This window comes from Ammodytes marinus, assembly GCF_949987685.1.
Source record: "Ammodytes marinus genome assembly, chromosome: 13".
Taxonomy (NCBI): Eukaryota; Metazoa; Chordata; class Actinopteri; order Uranoscopiformes; family Ammodytidae; genus Ammodytes; species Ammodytes marinus.
Genome location: NC_137217.1, coordinates 23,130,113 through 23,152,477, shown reverse-complemented (window position 1 = coordinate 23,152,477; position 22,365 = coordinate 23,130,113). Strand labels below are relative to the sequence as shown.

At 42.2% G+C, this 22,365-nt stretch overlaps 2 protein-coding genes across 4 annotated transcripts in view; both read right to left on the bottom strand.

Moving 5' to 3' along the window:
- arhgef1 (Rho guanine nucleotide exchange factor (GEF) 1) overlaps positions 1 to 6,238 on the bottom strand; it is a 41,356-nt gene extending 35,118 nt beyond the window's left edge. For all 3 annotated transcript variants that reach the window (XM_080039679.1, XM_080039680.1, XM_080039683.1), the window contains exon 1: positions 5,953 to 6,238. The gene's annotated coding sequence lies outside the window, so the exon portion shown is untranslated. The remainder of the gene's footprint in view (positions 1 to 5,952) is intronic.
- Positions 6,239 to 10,703: 4,465 nt separating this feature from the next.
- On the bottom strand, positions 10,704 to 19,746 carry erfl1 (Ets2 repressor factor like 1; the record flags this gene model as incomplete). The annotated part of the gene is made up of 5 exons (XM_080039196.1): positions 10,704 to 11,518; positions 13,319 to 13,448; positions 16,699 to 16,879; positions 18,833 to 19,067; positions 19,686 to 19,746. 5 exons carry the CDS (start codon positions 19,744 to 19,746, stop codon positions 10,704 to 10,706), a joined length of 1,422 nt encoding a protein of 473 aa, XP_079895322.1.
- Positions 19,747 to 22,365: the final 2,619 nt, after the last annotated feature.

Genomic DNA, 22,365 nt, shown 5'->3' with positions numbered 1-22,365 from the left:
TCTCGTTCTTCTGACTAAGGAGGAGGTTAAACAAGGTAGGCTATCCCAAACAACAAGCATGCAGCTGAACCCTCCCTCCTCCCTTCTTCCAAGCACACATAGCCATACGTATTCACTGAAAACTTGAACACGCCTCTCTTCGTTTTCTCTCGTCTCTCTCCTTAGGATAGAGCCAAAGTACACTTCACTCTCCTGCTCCAAAAAACTGCCACCCCCACCCAAAGGCACCCCCTCTCTCCCCCCTCTCCCTGTCCCCGTATAGAGGTCACTGGCTTCATGGAAACATGGAGTTGATAGGCTGGGGCCAATCGACTGGCATAGATTGGCAGGCCACAGTGAACCTCCAGCTTGGCCTAACTGCTTCCATGTGTGATTTAGTGTGTGTGTGTGTGTGTTTGCATGTTTCCTTTTGTGTGTGTGTGTGTGTGTGGCAGTAGTTTCTGAGGCCAAATGCAGAAAAACTTTGGATTTTGTGGGCATAAACTGCTCGTTTGTTCGGATGTCTGTTTTGTGTATCTGTGTGTCCACTGTGTCATTAGCTGCTTTTTCCTAAAATGAAAGCAAACGAAGCAGCAGCAAGCAAGCCGATACTGAATATTTTGGGAAGGAATTTTTAGCTTGTGCAGAATCAATGTCAAAGAGGCCAAAAATGCCTCAGTACTTGCAGATAAACACACCTTGGTACCCGATGCCAAACTCATACCGATAGTGTGCTGTGCAACCAAAACATTCTGTCACAACTTCAGCCAGTATTTAGTTTGTTTTCATATGTCTGTTTTCCTTTCTAACTCTCATGTCATTTCAGACCCGGCCACTCCCTCCTGCTCTGCACTCCCTGTTAATTGCATTCACCTGGTCTGCCCCACACTCACCTGCTCCTCATCAGTTAATCAGCCCCAGTATATATCTCAGTTCAGTTCCCTCAGTCAGTTGCCAGATTGTCAGATGTCCTAGTGTGTTCACCCAGCTTTCCAGCATTCGGATTTCATCCTGTGTTCCGATCCTGCTTGCCTGTTTGTGTTTCGACCTGTCTTTGGACTTTTGCCTGCCCCAACTGGACTTGTTTGCCACGCTGTCTTACTGCCTGGTTTGTCATCCACTTCATTAAAATCTATTTTTGAATCTGAACTGTTTCCTGTGTCCTGCAATTGGGTTCTTGTCTGTCTTTCCCTGAAACCCTGACACATTCAACATGTTCTTCTGTCTGGTGATAGGCCTATTAATCAGACAATCAATGGGTTATTTAGTCTTTGTCCAAGACAGTAAGGAGCTGATGTTTGCCATATTTGAGAGCAAAAATATTCAAACTAAAAAAAGCAGTGCACTGTTTAAGCATTGCACCACTACAACACTAATGTCAGACTCACAAGGGACAATTGTTCAAATAAAAAAAAATCTTCTGCCTAAACCACCCACAATCCAAGTCAAATGTCTAAACTTGAGTTGGAGAGTCTGGTGTGTCTTGCTCTAAGGGGCTCTTATGAGTCTCAACCATTGATTTGGCTTTAAAAATAGGCTCCATCTATCAGGAGAGGTATCCAAGGTTATTTTTGGGAGGTCATACTTATACTATAATTTTGTGCCACAGGGAACATTTCAATACCAAACTAGAAAACTATTCAAGAGGGGGAAGTGACTGGAGACGCTGTGCCTTAATAAATACAGATCTACAACTCTATACAAATTATTTTTCAGGTCTATCCATCCATGGGAGAAGGATCTCTTCTCTGCTTTTCTTGAGGTTTTGTTCCCTGTTAAATCTCCCTTTTATGACTAGGAGAATGTTGTGCTTTTCAATAAGCACTACAGCAATTAATGATTTTCAATTATTAGTTTGGTTTAGTGAGAAAGACCAGTTACAATTTTCCTTAGCGCGAGGAAACATTTTCAAAATGTTGTCCAAAAAAATATATATATGGAAGGATAGCCAATTTACTGTCATAAAGACAAAAAATGCAAAGCTGGAGCCAGACAATGTTGGGGCATTTTTGCTTAAAATGATTGAAGCGATTAATCGATTATCAAGAAAGGAAAGCACATACGCATGGAAGCATCTGGACCAAATGTCACAGATACATTAAAAATGATGTAGGCTACCTAAAGAAACTAGGGGTGGTATTGCTTTTAATAAACATTTAAATCTTGGCCTTAGGCTAGAGTGTAAAGAAAATTAGGACTTATTGTATAATTGCAAAAGTTTCATTATCATTCATCTGACATGTATTACAATCTGAAAGACACAAGATTCCCTTTTCCCCAGTGCTAACATAAAACCGGCACACTGTCTGCACTGGCTCACTCGGACTGAAGGGCCTTTCACTCCACCATACCCCCCCCATCTTTCACTACTCGAGAGTAAACATCATCTATGGAGTGTGTAGTCGCGCTTTTTCCACCCTGACCCCTCAAATGAAAGAGCCTATTCTCTGTTTCCTCCTCTCTCTCTCTCGCTCACACACTCTCTGTCACATCAGCTTTCCGGCCATCTCTCTCTCCGTCTGACTCACTCTTGGACGGAGCAATGTTACTCTTTCCATTTTCCTCCTTTTTTTTGAGGAGCAACGCTGCTGCAGCACACAGGCTCCCTCTTGCACAACATCCACTCATGATCAAGTGCGAGTGTGAGCATGTAAACAGTCGCACTGAGAATGGGCTGCGTTCATTTTGGCCCCTGGGGGTGTCATTCGGTTGTGTGTATTTGTGCAGGGGGTTGTGGGGGATTCACAACTGCATAGACGACCTTGACCACACACACACAGCTAGTAGGGAGCCTTGTCCAGTTTGAGTGTGAGGCCATCCTGAATGACAGACAGCAGAGAGGTGACACAAGATTGGCAGGTGAATACACACAGACTGAGCTGCTGCCTGTTTGGGCTACGTCGTTTACTAAACGGCTGACTCACTGAATGGTCCGAGAGTGATCTGAAAGTTACGGATATAAACAATAGTCAATGTTTTGTCTACATTACAACAGCTTAGACAAGGGGCAGAACGGGTCATTTCAGATGAGCGTTGATGTTAAGTCTGATAAATAACCCTGATGGAGTCCTAGAGATGTCTTCTGGGTTGCATCTGCTTGGAGGAAGCTGTAACATCTAAAACACATACCAGAGAACATTGGACACTATGGACATTACAGTTTTAAACATGCGCATATTTACCAGGCAAGGAGGGTCTTATGAGTTTCATTGTGGGAATTAGTTTTCTTTTGATTGTAGGATCAAATATTTTTGGGGAGTTTGGCCCACATAAAGTTTTTTTTTACTATTTCAGTTTTGAATCTGTTCTCAAAAGTCTCCTAATGCAATACTTTATCACTAACAAAGTTGGTAGTTGTCTGTTCTTAGCTGTAAGTTGGCTGTGTAGAACCAATCCCAATTTACTACATTACATCCTCAGTAACCCGCTTGGTGCTGAGATAACAGCAGGTTTTTGGTTATCGTTGTGCCACAAGTACAATGTGTAGCATAACCACCTTCCTATGCACTCCTCATGCGCACATGACTTTTTGAACTCCACCCAACCTCACTGAACTTATACAGGAGGAATCAGTAGATTTCACTGCTGACCTGCCGAGAGAAGAAGAAGAAGCAGCCCAGTCCGCTCTGTCTCTCATTATCTGTGCTCTCTCTTAACACGCCAATCTAACTGCAGCAGCCAGGACAGAATACCTGTGTTCCCTTTGAAGTCAAAGCCTGACTACAGTAAATTATTAGCTTGCCCTGCAACACAGCTCCAGGCCCATAGGAAAGAAACCCATTGTCCCATTACCTGAGATTCCAGTTGTCATCAGGTATCTATGGGGTATCTGTCGGTGGAGGGAGGCCAACAGAAACCGTTACGCCTAGCAGTATCTTATCTTAGCCTACCCTCTGAGAGACAGCCAGGATGTGGGTGAGTTTACGTAGGGCCTAGTAACAACAGAGAGAGAGACAGAGAAACAGACAGGGAGGAGAGAGAGAGCAGCACAGCAACTTAAATTAAATAGCCAACATTCCTTTAAAAGGAAGAAGGTATAGCCCTTGGGCTCCAGACAAGCCCGCACTTGTAAAATCGGGGAGCGCGAGAAAAGAGAGAGCGATGACAAGTGCAGTGCTCCGCTATAGTCTAGCAGAGAGCGTAACAGGAAGTGGCAGGGCCTGCTTCACATGGGGCCTCTGGGGTGAAGCGGCTGGCTGGGAACACGTCACAGACAGCCTCCAAAAACCCGCCGCCTGCAACGCCCTTAGCACACACACATATTACACACATGGCCCCATCTAATAATTAGCAAAACCTCATCTTTATTAAGGTTCACTGGAATTATAAGATAGCTAGGACAGACCCTGTGCTTCCAGACTAAACCCCCTAACAGGAGTTCAAGTCGCATAGGCAAAAATAGGTCAAACTGGTCCAGCAGCCTGGCTTAAACAAACTAAAAAAAACATTGCCGTTCTTTTAAGGAGCCATTAATGAAAGCATGAGGGATTTATTGGCAAGAACACAGCTGCCCTGCACTGTTCCAGCCTCCTATCTTTTTCGTTAATGACTGCAGCGAGATAATGAAGGCGCACTGGCTGTGCTACGGTAATGGCAGTTTCCTGTGAGCGCAGGAAACTCTTGGCTTTTTTACTGCACAGCACACAGGCAATGAATGTCCTTGTGCTTTACAAAAGGCAAAAATCATCACATGGGTAATCAATTATATGTAGACACTAATTACTGAACATTGTCTGCACTGGAGTCCCCCCTCCCCTCCCCATCCCACCAACACCACCCTATCTAGGCTGATCAGATGAGTGTGTGAGTGAGTGAATGGTATAGAAAAAGAGGAGGAGGGGGTCTGGGTATGTCACAATCTGCAGCAGGTTTGCAGCCTCCTTTCATGTGCAAAAAAAAACTAAACAATGTGTAGACAAATAAATGAGAGGAAAGCAAAAAGCTGGATCTGGCACCGATTCCTTAATCTGTAATCACAGTGCAGAGAGCCCCTTGTTTCTTTTAGAGGACTTGAACAATGGCTGAAATAATCAAAACAACATTGCTCAGACAAATAATTTACAACTGGTTCATTGTCTTCTCGAGCTGCCTTAATGGCTTTATAGTTCATGTATAGGCCTTTTTATGACTCTGAATATACAGTAGGCCTATTGCTGCTCTTTTATCACTGCAATATAGCATAGGCTATATTATTATTTCAGTCATTTTCGCTTTATTATTTATTCCTCTTGTAACTTTCTTTAATTGGTTTATTTTACATTATTCCAATGTAATTGTGATGCCCATGTCAAATAAAATCGTACCAACAAATTGCGCAGATAACAATAGTCTACAGAAAAAAATAGCCTACTTACAGGCTCATGTTCTAGGGCTATGCATTTTCCTTATGAGAAGCAACCACAACAATCCTACGATAAATATCAGAAGGATTCTTCCTACAAAGCGATAATAATATACCATCTTACAAGGTCACCGGGTCTAAACGCCACCACTGTCTAAAAATGACACAGCACGGCCTCCTTTATAATATTAAAGTGGTGTTTAGTTTAGACCTAAACTAACTAGGCTAATCCAGAGAAACTCCTTGATGGCTTTGGCAGAAAAATGCACACGGACCAACTCTCTGCTACTACCTGAAGTTTTTGTACCCACACAACCGGCAGTTCAAGTGTCCAAATAAGAATGTTATTTTTCTCCAATGAAACATTATTCAGCAAAATGTTTAATAAGCCCGTAATGCACTCGTTTTAACCAAGAGAGGACGGGCTATGCGGTGCAGACAGCCGAGCACAACATTCCGTCTACAGCCACGGCTGTGGGCTACCAGCGGAGGGGAGGCGGAGGGGAGGTTATCAGCCATTTCTTTCGGTAAAACAAATATCCATGGCGACTTTAAATTTACCGCAAAGAGACACGAAAAGTTCAAGCTTGTTGTAATGTCCGCCAGCAGCAGTGTTTGAATGGTTTACTTACCCCGTAAATAGAGAAAAAAAACGACAGTCGAAGTGTCTGATAGGTTTCCTGTTCGAAAGTTGTCGTGTGTCAGTGGGAAAAAAACATTGTACGCGGAAGTAGCCTACACATGAAAAAAAAGAAGAAGAAGAAGAAGAAGGTGAAGCCGGCGAATATTAAAGTAAAGATTTAGCCTTTAGAAATGACCGAATACAACAAACTCAAACTGTGTGTGATGTAACTCCTTTATTTAAAAAAAATGTTTAAGCCTTGACTGTCAATTTAAAAAAAGTTGCTAGTTTGTTTCCGCACTGTGTTACACAGTAACCCGTCCCCATCACTCAGCGTTGGAGTCTGGAGTCAACACAACTAGGCTACAATTTTTTTTATTTTTTTTACAAAGATATTTACACGGGTTGTTGTCTGTTAAAAAAACGACACATTAGTCTTTAGTATATATTTAGAATTTTGTGGATGTTATTTGCATTTTACAAAACAGTGTCCCATTTTTATTTATTGTATATATATATAGGCTATATATAATTATTTGATAATTATTAGCAAATTGACTTCAATGATTTATTTTGCATGCAGCTTTCTCTCTTAGTATCGCGGTTTATGTTTTAGAAAGAGAGACCTTTCTTTCTCCCTAAATTCGATTTTTTTATTTGCTTTTAAACAACCAATAGGCTATCAAACATAAACTATTTATATTGTTGCCTATGTTCTTTATTCACTGCCGATTTGCTAAGGTCTGAAAACATCTAAATTTGCACATAAAGTTTGAAAATACAGGGCACCGCCATGGAAGGTTTGGCATTCTCACAGGAGATGAAACAACCATATAACCTTAACTATCACATCAACAATCCTGAGCCTCTCAAAATGTGTGTCAACCATAGACTGTATAGTTGACAACTGGATTTCACCAAGGGTATCACACTGTTTTATAAACAAGCAGTAGTAAACCTGATGGAAAAGCAGACGGTATGAAACCTGTATCTACACTGTAGCTTCTAATCTACGGATTACAAACAACGCACCACAAACAACATCCATCCATCGTCAAATCAAAGCAACTGTTTGAGCTGTGTACTCAAATGAAAAGCTCCAGCTGCGTTGATACTGTTATTGTTGCCTCTTTGCGCCACCTTGTGGAGAAACAACACGACACAGTCTATGCAAGAATGACCTGCTGTATTGTCCTGACAAATTGACCTATACTCTCATACTAATTGGACATAAAACTATTATAGGCTACATACAACTTAATATCTGTTAAGTATCATCTCTTGCATATCTGTATATGCTGAAGGCCCCTTATATTCCTTCCCTCCCTTCTTCCCCCAAGAATTTTACATTTCTTCAGTTTACTGCATATTGTAAATAATGTTCCTTATATTGCACATTTAAATTTTATTAACTTTTTTGTACCGCTTGGTTTTGCCTTACCTTTTGCACTATTTAAAAGCTATTTATTGTATATGTTACCTATTTCATCTTATATGATCATTGTGTAACTATAGCACCGTGGGTGTGAGCTGTATGTCTGGCACATATTGCAGAAATGGACAAAAATGTTGGCTTTGACTTTTGACATGACAGAATATCATCTATTAGGTTTTGAAGTTCATTCTATTTTTTCTTTCTTTATAATAATTTTCTTTTGAAGTATTAATAAGCACTAAGTAAATACTGTTAACATGTGCTTTGAAAAATATATATATATTTTTTTAAATCTGATTGACCGTCTGCTTTTCCATCAGGTTTACTACTGCTTGTTTATAAAACAGTGTGATACCCTTGGTGAAATCCAGTTGTCAACTATACAGTCTATGGTTGACACACATTTTGAGAGGCTCAGGATTGTTGATGTGATAGTTAAGGTTATATGGTTGTTTCATCTCCTGTGAGAATGCCAAACCTTCCATGGCGGTGCCCTGTATTTTCAAACTTTATGTGCAAATTTAGATGTTTTCAGACCTTGTACATTTTACCATTGATCGTCACAACTGCAGAGATTGATGAAGCTTTTTAAAGTAAGGTGTACGATAGTTTGAGGGACATGTTCCTCACTCAGGTTATGACCTATACCAAACCTTCACAGATGCGGTCAAGTTCAGATGATTCATTTCCTTATTGGTGATGAGAGAAAATAAAAATCAACAGTCTTCTGTCTGAATTTATTTTGAAAGAACTGCTTTTTTACCATTATTTGGTCCTATGGCATAAGCCCTGTAACACAATGTAATCGTCATAAAATGCAAGCCCAAAAAAGTCAATAACGTTTGTAACAGGCAGCGCTTCAGTATAAAAATTGTGTATCCTTGTAATGTAGCCAAATGTTTAACATAATGTTTTTTTTAAGATTTTTTTTTGCATTTTTTTTTTTTTTTGCATTATTAGACAGATTTGGAGAGACAAAGTTGAAATGGGGCAAAGAGGGGAAGACATGCAGAGAACTGACCCGGGCGGGATTCGATCCCCGGTCTGCTGCGAGGCCTGGGTAATGTTTTATTATAAGTTTTCTTATTATCATTATTGTGTAAAAATTAAAGAATATTGTTTGTTTTTTACATTATTTTTGTGTACCATGAGTGAAACAGGAAAACAAAAACTTGAAATCAACAAATTAGACTAATATCATAAGCGTTAGGATCTAAATATTACCTTTATCATAACCTGAGTATTACATTAATGCTTGCAGGACAAAATATGGGCTGGTTTATCAAAAATCAAACTCAAGTTGCTATGAATAAATCAAACTTATTTTTTTAAATTATTCTTTAATTACTACACAATGTTGCTATCTGCTTTCTCCTGGCACAAATAATTGTATGGCATCAGAAATGCACAATAATCATTCAATCAACATTTTTGTTTTGTGTCGTCAAAATTTGGCGGGAATTAGAAAAACGGTAACCTACATTGTTGACAGGACAAAAAAGCCACCTTGGCTTTAGTTGGTTGACATCACACAATGAATCAACTGAACAAACTCACAGTCAACAACAGTCCACTATCCAGAATAATGTTTATTGCTTTTGAAGATAATAATCTTTTTCTTCTTTTTTGAACTTTTCATTTTACCTCTTTACAGTAAAACAAAGAGAGATGACAGGTAAAACCACTGCGTTGTCATTTTTGGATGTGTACACACATCCACACACAAAGGAAACAGTATTTACAGCTGTTGGTTAGTGTACTCCACCTAGAGGCCTTCCTTTAGAAACTCAACAAACATAGAGCTTTACATTAACTTTACAATAGAGCTTTCACAACAAGTCGTATACTGTTTGACAAACCATAGGCTATGAAGCTGTACAATATGGTTTAGTGTGTTCACTGTGTGTTCACTGGGCCAGAGGAAGGATGTTGATCCAATCTGGCAGAGTAAAAGATAAACCGTTTTTTGTGTATTCTTTCCAGCAACTGTTTAATGTCCTCAAGCAAAACCAATTGCCCTTCTGCCGCATAGACAAATAGCACTGATTGAAAAATAATAAAAACAGATATAGAGGGGAAGATTTAAAAAAGAAAATGCAAAGACCAATATTATTCACATTAGACTAATTACAGTACAGTTACACTGGGTGAATTCTAACTATAAAAATAAGTCTACCGGCATATTTTTTAAGCCAAAAGGGTTGGTACGCTGGGAATGGGCATCTGGCAAAAATGACCAAAGGGCACAGTTAATTGGGGTTGAGAAAATCAGAGACAATTCCCAGCGTGAACTCTGTCCTCATCATAGAAAAACATCTTCAGAGTGCAGATCTTCTGCCATTAATTATTTAAACTTTGATACACCTAAGCTTATAATTTTTCCAACATGTTTAAATACTGAATTAATTCACAACAATACAGCTAAATCTTATAATAGTGAATAATAATTAAATGTAATGTACACCATAATAAAATATATACACAGAAATATTCATACAAATTTCTAAATTGGTCCAGCTCCCTCTGCTCTCTTTTTCTTTCCTTTTTAGAAAATGTGCAGGGTATACTTGAACCACAGAACATAATAAATATTCACAGACTATCACAGTTAACACTATTAGAAATGTGTTTTTTTGACATTCAAATTAACCCGCAAAAAACAATATCATATAAAAGAAAGTGCAAAAGAAACTTAAGGGCAACATTTTTACTCACAAAATTACAGAGGAGACGTGGACGTATTGGGCCACTAGGTGGCAGTATTTGACTGTCTCAAAAGTCATGGGGTTGGTTTACGTATGTTGTCCAAATCTCAACAATCTACAGGACAAATGTGTAAAATTGGATCGATCGGAGCATTATTTGTTTTTCTGTTCTGTTAGTATAGGGATGTTGTTTGTTAATGTTTGTCAAGGCAGGCATTGCTGTGTTGTAATTTACCACCTCACTGTCTTCTATTATAGCTCGTCGGCGGACAGCAAATTGTTGAGAACTGCCTGCAACACGTAAAACAAGTCTACAAACTATGGAGCGATGGACAAGACGGTGAGAAAGACAGCCAGTACCCACATGTCAGTTGTGTAATGGACTGCAGGCAAGTTAAAAACAGACACAGCAAACAGGGAAACAGTAACTTCAGAAGTACAGAACAAAACTGCCTTTCCAGGAAGAAAAAAAACAAACATCTATTAAGAGTGATCTGAGAAGTTGACAACTTAAAGCAGAAAAAAGTGTCTCAGAGAAAAAAGGAAAGGAGAGAAAAAGAGAGTTATCGGAGCACAGACTGGGCGGCAAGATGGCGGAAGCAAGGAAGAGAAGGTACAGTATTAGCTGTGTATCATTTTGAGAGTCTCTGTCTCCCTGTGTTTTTCATGCAGAGCCATGGCCGGGGAGAGCGAGGGCGGCAGGGAGGGGGGCGGGGGAGTCGGGGAGATGGGCACCCGGCTCTTCAGGGGATGCGGGGACACTGGGGGGAGGGTAGAGACGGGTGGCGGCAGCAGCAGCACACTCCCTCTTTTCTTTCCATCCGAGGCTATCTGCGCTCGGCTCGTCAGGTTGGACTCCTTCCTGACGCCAAAGTCTTCGTTGTCCGAACTGCAGTCGCTCAGGTCTGTGATCTCCAGGTCAGAGTCCGACTCCGGGTCCTGCTTCAGCCCTCCTCCTCCTCCTTTCCTCTCGGTGGGGCTCTGCCGGCCTGTCCCAGTACCCAGGCCCAGGCCCAGGCCCAGACTTAGGCCCATGCCCACAGCATTGGCCTCCGCCCTTTCCCTCTCGCCCAACGCGGCCGCAATGTCCGTCCTGCCGATGGTCAGGCCGCCCGGGTATGGGGGCAGGCACAGTCTGAGTGACTGACCGCCACCCGCCGTGCCGTTTGTCCCTCCCGTTTGTCCCCTCTCACCACCGCCGGCCGTGTCCCCCGGGGGCAGCAGGGAGGAGAAGGGGTGAGGCAGCCCGGAGAGGCCGCTGTGCAAAGGGTTGGGGTAGAACTGGGAGGGGTAGAGGGAGCCAGCGGGCAGTTTGGGGCAGTTGTTGAGAGAGAAGGCCCCTGGGAGGTAGGGGTTAAAGCCCCAGGGGTAGTCGAAGGGCGGGTTGCGCGGGTACGGGCCCAGCAGGGACGGGGGTTTGGAGTAGCACGGTGCACCTATTGGATGGAGAAGAGAAAATCCAGAGATGGAGGTTAGGGGCCAAAGGTTTCGTGACATACAACATCCAAGAATGTTCACTAATTATGCTCAGCGGTATTAGCAAGTCTAATCAGAAAGCCACAGGGCCAATTCTGGCACGGTTGCTTTCAACAAAAAAAGCCTTATGGTTCATTTATGCATGCCAGTACTGAGCAGTAGCATACCCACTTCACACTGCTTAAAAAAACAGATGTGAACACAAAGATTCTACATGGCAACGAATCTAAAAAGAAATCAAACAACTAATCAGGAAGAGTTTCAGTCTTATCATTTCGTTCTCTTAATAAATGGGAAGTATTTGGAGGTGTGCTGCCTCTTGTTTTGGCAGCACATCCTCATTGTGTTGTGAGTCACTTCGTTGAAGCCGAGACATAATAAAGAATGCATCAGTAACCCCTGGTCTGTAAACTGCCAGAGGTTAAGTGACTGACAGAAAGGAAACTTCGATACCGTCGATATCTTTTCCCCACGATGTTTTGACATGTCTCCGTATCATTTCAGATTACCTCACGGTGTGGCAAATTAAACATTGCACCACATTTGAATTCAACTCCTCGTCGGCGCCACTTGATAACAGAGAGAGGCTGTAAGTCTAAGTCTATGCCGAGATTCAATTTTAATGAACAAACAAAAGCTTTGCCCCACAACCTACTGCACTTCCTTCCAACTGACAACCGACTCAAAAGATTCCCTGCCTCCGCGGTACCCTCCATCTCTCTCGGTCTCTCTCTCTCTCTCTCTCTCTCCCTCTCTCTCTCTCCCACTCTGATATTTACTATGCAGGGCTAATTTGACAGTGGTGAAGTCTCTGCGTGCTGGGCCAGGAGTAGCTGGCAGACACATGAATATTGAATCAGTCAGGCAGGCCTCACTTGCTTATGAAAACACAGTAATGGGCGCCCACAGGCCACAAACCGAAGCCTGCACCCTCAATTAGGGCCTTCCTGCCTGGGAAGGGATTAGGACAGCGGGGACACATGGGAGGGAGAGAGGAGGGTGAGAAGGGAAGAAGGGGGGAATAGGACCCGAGGACAAACAGAGAGGGGGGGCAGGTTGTGTGATGAGGAGTGCATGTGCGTGAGTGCGTGTGTGTGTGTGTGTGTGTGTGTGTGTGTGTGTGTGTGTGTGTGTGTGTGGGTGGGTGTGTGTGTGTGTGCGTGTGCATGTGCGTGTGAGTGTGTATGTGTATGAGTGTGTGTGTACATCTGTTTAAACACCACCTCTCCAGCTCTGCACAAATTCTGATGCACGTATAGAGTGTGCAGAAAGAAGTACAAACAAAGGCAGATGCATGAACCTATGTTTGCTTTTAGAGCCAAAAACACACAAAATTCCACGTTGCTTTTTTCGACAGAGAGCAAAGAAGACAGGAGCTTACAAGCGAGTTGAAAAAGTGGAGGATTTCTCCGGTCTCTTAACCACCATTGATATACATAATTCACAATCACACCTGGGCTCTCTCTTCACCTGAAGCGCAGCCTTACTGTGAGCTGCGAAGGGACAGCCTTCTCTCTTATTTCCTTTAACAATAAATGTTCATGCCTTGCCATATCCTCATTCCTCTTCCCTGATTCCCTCTTTCCTTCTACCTTTACCCCTCGTGTAATAAGCAGGGTCTGTTTTCTGTGTATACACGGCCTATATACCGCCTCTACCCAAACTCTCATTTTCTTTTGCCCTTTGTCTTCTGGGATGCTAAAAGATTCCTATTTTTCTACTGGCACTTTTTTATTTTTTTTACATTTTTTTTAGCTCACCTGAACTGAGGAAAGGGAATGCATCCAGTCTCAGCTTGTCTCCTTCAGGACCCGGTGCCGCGGCCGCTCGATCGAACAGGGACGTTCCCCTGCCGGAGTCTGGCAAACGAGGAAACAGGGACTGTATGGCCTGAGCGAAAAAACAATAGAGGGTGGAAAAAGATAACATTTTTAAAAGTTAGAATGGGGGTAGGACTTGACAAGCCCTGGCTTCTTCCTATCCCTTTACAAACAGGTTTAGTATGTACCATGTTGAAATTAGATTTAGATTTTTTTATTCGATATCCGTTTTAAAATTGTTCAAAATAAAGATTTCATTCATTCAAAGTGTGTGCGCCTCCCAAGGAGAGCAGACGTATTATTGCCACATATCCGCCTTATGGTGCCGCAGTGTTACCAAGGGTAAAGTTGTGTGTTGACAGCGGCACCCTGCAGAGTGTGATGCAAACAGTGACAGAGAGTCGCACCAAGGACAGGATAAAAAGTGGTGTCATGGGACTCTGGGTAAAAAGAAAGGGAGGTATGAGGACGCAGAAGCTCAGAACCTCAAAGGCAGGACAAGTACAGAGTCAAACGGAGTGCGGTAAGCAATCCAGATTGTGGGCAGAAGGGATATATGACAAAGAAAGAGAGAGAAAGGGATTGCGGGGCAGTTTGTGTGAAGGGACACAGGACGAATAGGACTGAGATTTGGGAGAATGACATCCATTCGGGACAGCTGTGTGCGTGTGTGTGGTGGTTTTACTATTCTGTGTAAAATATGTGAAGGAGAAGGTAGGCAAGGTAAAAAAAAAATGGATCAGTCGAATCTCAGGAATGGAGGGGACAAAGGGGGGATTTATTTTCCCCTCCCTCCCTCCCTAGCATGACTTTGGATCAATAGTATCTGTCACCCCGCAGCCCCAAGTTTGAAAGGCGAGACTGTAACTCCCGAGCTGCTAGATCTGCGTTGCTTAACAAACCGCATTAATGACCCGCCATTGATCTGATCTGACGCGACCCCCTTTGCTTTTTTTTCTATTCCTTTCATTTTCAATCGATGACAGATGGATACGCCATCAGGGACGGGGATGAGAGAAGGATGGGGATAACGTCTTCTTTTGTTTTAAGGACGAGCTAAAACCGTGCCCCCCCCCCCCTCTCTGCCGTCTCCTTCATAGTCTGCTTCTCCTTATCCCGTCTTAAGGATGGCAAAGACAAATGATGGATCGTTCTCTCTTACTGTACTCGACAAGTTACGTGCACTTTCTAGGGCAGCTGTTTGAAAAAAAAAATAAAAAGATCTGCACAATGGCATCGAATTAAAGAGCACATTATTATTTAAAAATGTGCGTCGTTATATGCATTATGTGGTGTAGAGTTGCAAACATTTAAATAGATTTTTCAGTCTTTATTCTCTTTAAGGACATTTTTGTTCTGTGCTTCCCTCTTTCTGTGTTCTGATACAATTTAATTCCGCAAAAAAATATTACATTCTCTTTTGGCAAACAATAAGTATTCTATTAAGATCACCATTAGAGAGCGAATAAAAGGTAGACACACTGAATTCCGCCCATTCTCTTGTAAAAAGCAAACGCACAGCAGGGGCCCGAGATGAACAACAGCAAAATCACTGGAGTGAAATGAGTTTCAGTTACCTGAATTAGATCACTATTAATAAAAAATGTATGTAAGCAGAGCGCTGCAGCTTGCTATTTCTCCATAATTTTAAATTTTTCTTTGTTCATTTTTGTTTTTAGTTCCCTGCATATTTAAATATCCCCGTTATCATCTGCTCTATAGAGACACAATGTAGAATTGCTAGGGTTAAATAGAATATGGTTGTAATTTAGATTTCACTCTGAAATATCTGTTAATTGTCTATATTATTGACAATTCAGTATATATATATATATATATATATATATATATATATATATATATATATATATATATATATATATATATATATATATATATATATATATATATATATATATATGGGAGAACGGGGGAATCTGAGGCATTGGGTAATGTGAGCCACCCCCTGTATCTAGGCAACGGAAAAAAAATTTGTTCATGTGAGATATATGTTTTCAAGCCCCTCTCATTTCCCCATGGCCCTGAAAGAGAGGACCTCATGGTGCTGTGGTAAGCATGTTTTTTTCACCAAAATAGGTATTTTGCATGTAAAAGTAAATTTTCTTGCTGTCAACTTAATCAACTGTTGTGCCAAAGCAAATGTATTCACGTAGAAAAACTTCTATCATACGTGTTGATGAACTATCAACATATAAAAACCATGCGATGATATTAGCTAAAGATTAGCCTGAAATGCTAAGAGAGGTAGTTTTTTCTCAAATTGTGGTGGTAGGGGAAAGTGAGCCAAATGCTGTGGGGGAAAGTGAGCCACTGTCTCACTTTCCCCCACCATGAGGCACAAGTTAAGTTTAGTCTTAAACATATTTTAATGTAATATTACATAACTTATGTTTTATTTTAATGTCATACACATTGTAGAAAAGCCATCATGCCAAGGAAATACACCAGGAAGACGACCTGGGGCAACCACACGGAAAGAGCACCTTCTCATCTTTCCCTGTAACCTTCAGGGCTGGAATGTATAGTAGGCCTAGTTGTAGAGTATGACAGACTGATGTTATATTCCAGTTGGGTCTTCTCCTGTGTTCTGAGTCCCAGGCTGTTCTCGCTGGTTCTGATTTTCCTATGCTTTGACCCCCAGACACAAGCTGGCTCTAAGGGTCCTGTGTTCTGACCCCCAGACTGTGTTCTAATCTAACTGGTTCTATCTTTCATTTGAATCTTATTAAAACCTTTTGAATTATAATATGTTGTATTTGATTTTGTTCAGAGTTACTTTCAAGTGTTTAGAAAATTTGCTTTGCTTAATTGACCAAACCCCATCATTCTTTTACTAGTCCGACATTAGTTCTGGAATGTGTGGCTAGTTTTCAGGATTCTAACTGTTACAATTTGTGTTGTTATGGTAGTTTAGAGTGGAAAAAGTAAGTGGATCAGTTTACCCCCTTGATTTTTCTGGTCTGTCTCACAGCTGGGGTAAAGTGAGCCACATGACAACTTTTTTAAAACAATCATATCTTCACTGCCCTTTGTCTTGAAAAAATTCTGCTAATGCCCATTTCTAGGAAACATCCTGAATTAATGGGAAATGTGTAAACTTGAGTGATAAATCATTTTAGCTCGCTTAGAGGGGAGCAAATGTAAAAAGTGGCTCAGATTACCCCGTTGAGTGGCTCAGATTACCCCGTTCTCCCCTATATATATATATATATATATATATATATATACATATATACATATATATATTCACATATTTCTTAAACTACCAATCCCACCCTACCCCAGTCCCTCCATCCTACCTCTGGGCTGCAGTCCGGTGCGGTGGTGGAGCCCCCGTTGAAATGGTTCTGGGCCAGAAAGAAGGGAGAGTTGGCCATGTCCAAGAGGGGGTAGTTCACCAAGACCACCTTACTAAAGTTAAACTTGTAGGTGAATCGCTTCCCTTTGGTTTTGTGCAAAATGCGCTTGTTGTAATAATACCTGCAGAGGAGGAGGAAGGGAAAAGGAAAAGAGGAGGAAAGGATTAATATAATTCTCACATCAAGGTTTTGTGATTCAACGCTCAACGGAAAAGAAATAAGTAAACAAATTGGGCGCTGTAGGGCGATAGCTGTGTAGATTTCCCACTGTTTTTATGCATCTCCTCCTTCCCCAAATCAATTCATGTCTGACTGCCTTGATTCAATACAATATGGTACTTAGAGGGAAGTTTTATCCAGCTGTTAACAGCCAAAATTCAAAAAGCCGTATCCCTTTGAGCCTGAGAGGCACTCTACATACAGCAAACATTAAACTGAAGAACAACAACAACAAAAGAAAGTACTCCTTTCATTACGCACACGACTATTCATCAATTGAAAAGATTATAAGGGTTGGATAGATTATGTCATGATATGTATATTATGGCATACAAATAAATCAAAGATATGACCATATTTCTGGAAAAACATTGGACTTGGCGTATTTCGAGAAGTAAACCATTTGTTCAGGTAACGCCAATAAAAAAAGAATAATTTACTATATTTTGGGAGGAATGTGCTATAAACTTCCAATCATCCGGAACAGTTTGCACACCTGAGACGCAGGGAGGTGATGTGGAAAAGTGTGTGAGGCACGAGAAGCTGCCACTGTTTCCCACAGCAATGCACATTTCCAAAGAGACGGGATAACAAGAGAGGTGTCCGCGGTAACGACCTCAGGTGTCTCCCGCTGGGCATGTCAAACCGCCATCATGCCAGTTTCCCGTGCCACCCACCGAGGTGTCAAAACATACAGTCTGCCAGGATGCCAGGTTTATCGGCAGCACGGGCAAAACACGGAGCCATCTGGTTCAGGTGAAGGAGCTCAGAGTGCGTGCGTGTGTGTGTGTGGTGGGATGCTGCAAATTGGGAAAACTTGCTCGAGGTATAATCAGGATTTATAAGTTTAAATACCAAACACCATTCCATTGAGCGCTTACACTTATTTGTTTTTTAAGTGACCGCAGCGAGTGCACCAAAATACAGAATGCATGAGACAACCTCAGCATTAAATACGGGTGAGCGACGCCTCATTATGCAGACGCACTACACCAAAACCAAGAAACACGGCAGCGCGTAAGTATCAGTGTGTGTCCATGCACAGTGGCTGCGCCCAGTGCAATGATGTGTACGTGTTTTGCTTTGCGTGGCAATTGTGCCGTGGCCCTTAATTGAGCAATTAAATGAGGCTAATTAAGAAGGCTAATTGTGGCCCCAGCCAATTCATAACAATTAGACTCTGACGACAGCCCCCATTAACAAGAGGCCAAAGGAAAGCAGGCAAAGGGGGGGGGGGGGGTAGAGGAACAAGACTGGGTAGTGTGTATTTGCATAAGAAAACTGTGCGGTTTGGGGGTGGAGGGTTGGCGGGGGGGGGGGGGGGGGGTCGGAAACTGCTGAAGTTGTGGGGTGCGAAACGGTACTGTTTTAATCACCTTCGGCAAGTTTGGCACCGAGCACTTTCCACCGTTCTCCAATGCGAAGGAAGGGAGTCCAAGCAATTTCAGACCGGGGCTTAATTTTGAAATCCCTATTGAATTTTTTATTCGGCAACTCAATGGCGAACTTTCCATTAGGATGTCCACAGATAAGGAGAAATTGAAGGTATTGACGTTCTCCCGGGGAAAAAGCCCCACTTTTATCTTTCCATTTAACCGACATGAAAAACGAAGACGTGAGAGAAGAAAGTGAGGATTCAGTTGGACGAGAGTAAACAATTTATGTAAACGGCGGGTGCGATAAAGATCTTGATTTATCTCATACCAGCAGTAGTCGTTGTTGACATTCAACACATCGCACACGCACATCACACACACACACACACACACACACACACACACACACACACACACACACACACACACACACACACACACATATACACACACATATACACACACACACAAGCAGGTACCTCAGTGCCCTGCTCAGCTTGTCATAGTTCATGTGAGGTTTACACTTCCTGGCCCCCCACAGTCGGGCCACCTCGTCCGGGTCCTTGATGACAAACTCCCCATATTCCCCCTGCCAGGAGATCACCCCGTTATACTCCTCCTTCTGCAGCAGCTCCAGGATGAAGTGCCACAGCTGGATCTGCCTGGACCCGGGGCTGGACTCTGGCTTGTAGGCCCAGTCTGGGAAGGCGAACCCTGGGCAGAGGGAACAGGAAAGAGTGGAGGATGAGGTTAAGGCCTGTCATTTGTCCTACTGCTTGCCTGAGGGGTGAGTGGGGGGTTTGCCTGAATGACTGATGAGTGATGGAGGTGAGGGATGATGTGTTTAATATCACAGCACGTGCCTTGAGCAATGTTAGTCTGCGCTAATGCCCTCTAGCCTCAACAGATTGGTCAGTGGGCTGATGACAGCTTGCCTGGAGAGATCTGATTGATGCCGCATGGGCCTGAATTCTAAAAGCGGACTGTAAAATGCACATCATGAATGAAGTTAGGCAGCTTTTTGACTCATCTCAAAGTTAATCTGGCAATAACTAGCCTTGTAAATACATTGGACATACAACCAATTACTACCAGTAAGGCTGAATTTGTTTGTCCGGTGTATGGTTTGAGATGAATTTTAACATGTATCGCTGCGATTTTGATGTAGATGGTTTTCGTGGTTAAACTCAGTAGACACGCGTGCCGTGGATCCAGATTTAGAGATATGTTTGAAGATGCATGCACATTTTTTTTTCAGAATACATGACTTAAGGCAAACCTGAAGAAACAAAGAGACTGTACCCCTTGCATGAGCACGATGGTGGGACTGACCTGGCGTCCAGAGTGCCGGCACCGGGGGAATCAGCAAGTCACTGACGCAGTTACAGTCCATGCCTCCACAACACCTGACACAAGACAGAGAGATGGAGCAGAGGGAAAGACATCAGTCAGTAAACACTTATTACTTGACTTCTGCGTATGATTTGAACATTGTGTCAAGTAAGAACCAGAAGACAAATACATTCTCTAGAAAATTATTTGATAAACCCAGAGTCAAATACCCAGAAGTTTCATTTCAGTGAGCTGAAGTTGACCCTTGGTTGCAAATGGAGGTATTGCATGAGGGTCTAAGGGCGCAAGATGAGTTCAAAAACATACCTTTAAATCGATGTGAAATGTGGCAAGATTATGTTTCATGTGTCTTTGGTTGAGATCAGGTGTTTGATGGATGTTATCTTGTGTGGCCACCTGAGGCTGTGTCTGATGCAACATGGTGGACATCCCTATAGTGCATTTATGAATAGGAGGAATTAAACAGACTTTTGCAAACCAAGTCGAAGGTTGAGCCATGTTGTGCATTAAAAATAGGACTTTTAGTATATAATATGGCCTGGCTATTCATAAATAAAAAGAATGCACATTGAAGCAGTGACATTAAACTGGAAAGTTAAATGATCTAGGAGAGGAAAGGCTGTGGGTTAGGTTCATTCATCATATGTTGATTATAGTTTGCTATAGTTTTTGGAAAAATGTATTTGAATTTCAACCAACTTTTTCTAGTTTGCTGATTATAAAAGATGTGAGTTGTATTTAAGGACCGGACTAAAACATAAGAAGCAGTATATTTGACAAATACACAACAACTACTACTACTACTAATACATTAGTGAAATAGCAGTGGTGGAAGAAATAATAAGACTAGTCCAAAAAATTATAATACACAACCACGTTTTGATATAACGCCAAATACATTAGAAAACAAAAACTGACTCAAGTCTATAATAACAGAGATATTTTGTTTTTTCTTTTTAATATCTCAACTACATTTTTGCCCCATTCAGTTCAATTTACAACACAATTTAGCACCACAGGTGTGCACAAAAGCCTTGAACAAACTGTTGATTTTCCAATCCATCACATTGCATCAGGGTCCTTTTTTCACAGCGAGCAGGTGCTCAATAAACACTGTTTGCATGTGTGGGCAAGTAGGCCTTTATAAAATTAGTTAGTAATGGTAACACCGCCTAAATAAACACAAAGAGACCTCTGCTGACATGGAAAGGTGTGGAGATTCCACGGTTTTCATGACGAGCGAGGGGACAGGGATATATAGCTTTGGATATCACACTTTCATCAGGCTTGTTTTACAAAGCTCAGATGGAAGAGATGCCCTGCTACTACACTGGTATCTTTAATGCTGGCCTCTCTATCTCTCCCTTCACTCTCTGCCTCTATTTAATTATGCTCTGTGAATTTGGGATTTTCCCTCCAGCATTGAAATGGAACGTGAATTATTAAGGTGTGTTTGTATAAATTATTATTACTAACTCCAGGCATTTCTCTCTCTCCCTCTGACCGACTATCTATCCCTCGCTCTCTCTCTCACCCTGCTTCTAGCCTTTGGATCGTGGCCTCTCTCACTCTCTCCTCCCTCTCTTCATCTTTCTTGTTTTCAAGCCGCTCCCTCTGTCTTCAAATAAAGAGTTGGCATTCATCCTGTCTCACTCGCACATCGCATCGTTTCTTATTTTTCATCTTTTCCCTCCTCGCGTCTCTGCCTACACTCGCTTTCCTGTAATGAGTCAAAGTTATCACTAGGGTTCAAATAACAACTGGAAGTTCCATCTTAACAAAACGCCCCTGTGCTTTCCACACCGTATCTTTCCACAAACCTATATACTAGCCTAACACGTATAGCTGTTGCTCTTTTTACAAAAACACATGTGCCTCCATTAAAATGCGGATATCTCACACGCACGTCTGACCAGAGGCCCTCAAGCATAGATTGGGTGTGTGAGCCTTTTAGAAAATAAGATATTTTTTTGTGTTGTTCGAGGTAGTAATCTATAAGTTTCCTTTTCCCTGTGGGCTACAGGTCATCAATACTGTATCATCTCTTTCATTTTCCATACTCTCGTGGTCCGCGGCATCTATACGCTCGTGTCCTCCGACAATAAAATGCATGTGTGCTCCCTCTCTGTCAGGGTTTCCCCAGCTACCTCTAACACCGCCTACGCATCGCCTATATGTTTATAACCATACTCCCTTTTCCTATGCAACAGTATATCTCATAGTATCTATACAGGTGAATCTTCCTTTCCTCTTTCCCACCTCCTTTTTATTTCACACCTATCCACTGTCTGCTTCCCCTTCCCACCCATCCCATCTCCTTTTTTTTCTCTCTCTCTCTCTCCTCCGTGTGTTTTGCTTCGGCGCAGTAATTTTCCGTTTGATTTCGGAGGTAATGCATTTTTTACAAATCAAAGAGGAAGCCAGGCTGCCCCCCCTCCACCTCCCCTCTCTCCCTCCATTCCTCCCTCTCTCCCTCCCTCCCCAGTCTCCCGTTCTCGCCCCCCCCCCCCCCTCTTAGCCCCCCAGGCCAGAGAGGAGATAAAGGAGCCCCCATCATTTCCTTGTTAGTTTTGATTTGGGCAGCGCAGGGCTTTCAAGTTCCCCCCATCACCCCCAGAAACATTATAACTAGCAGCCCAGGGAATACTGTTCCCGGTAT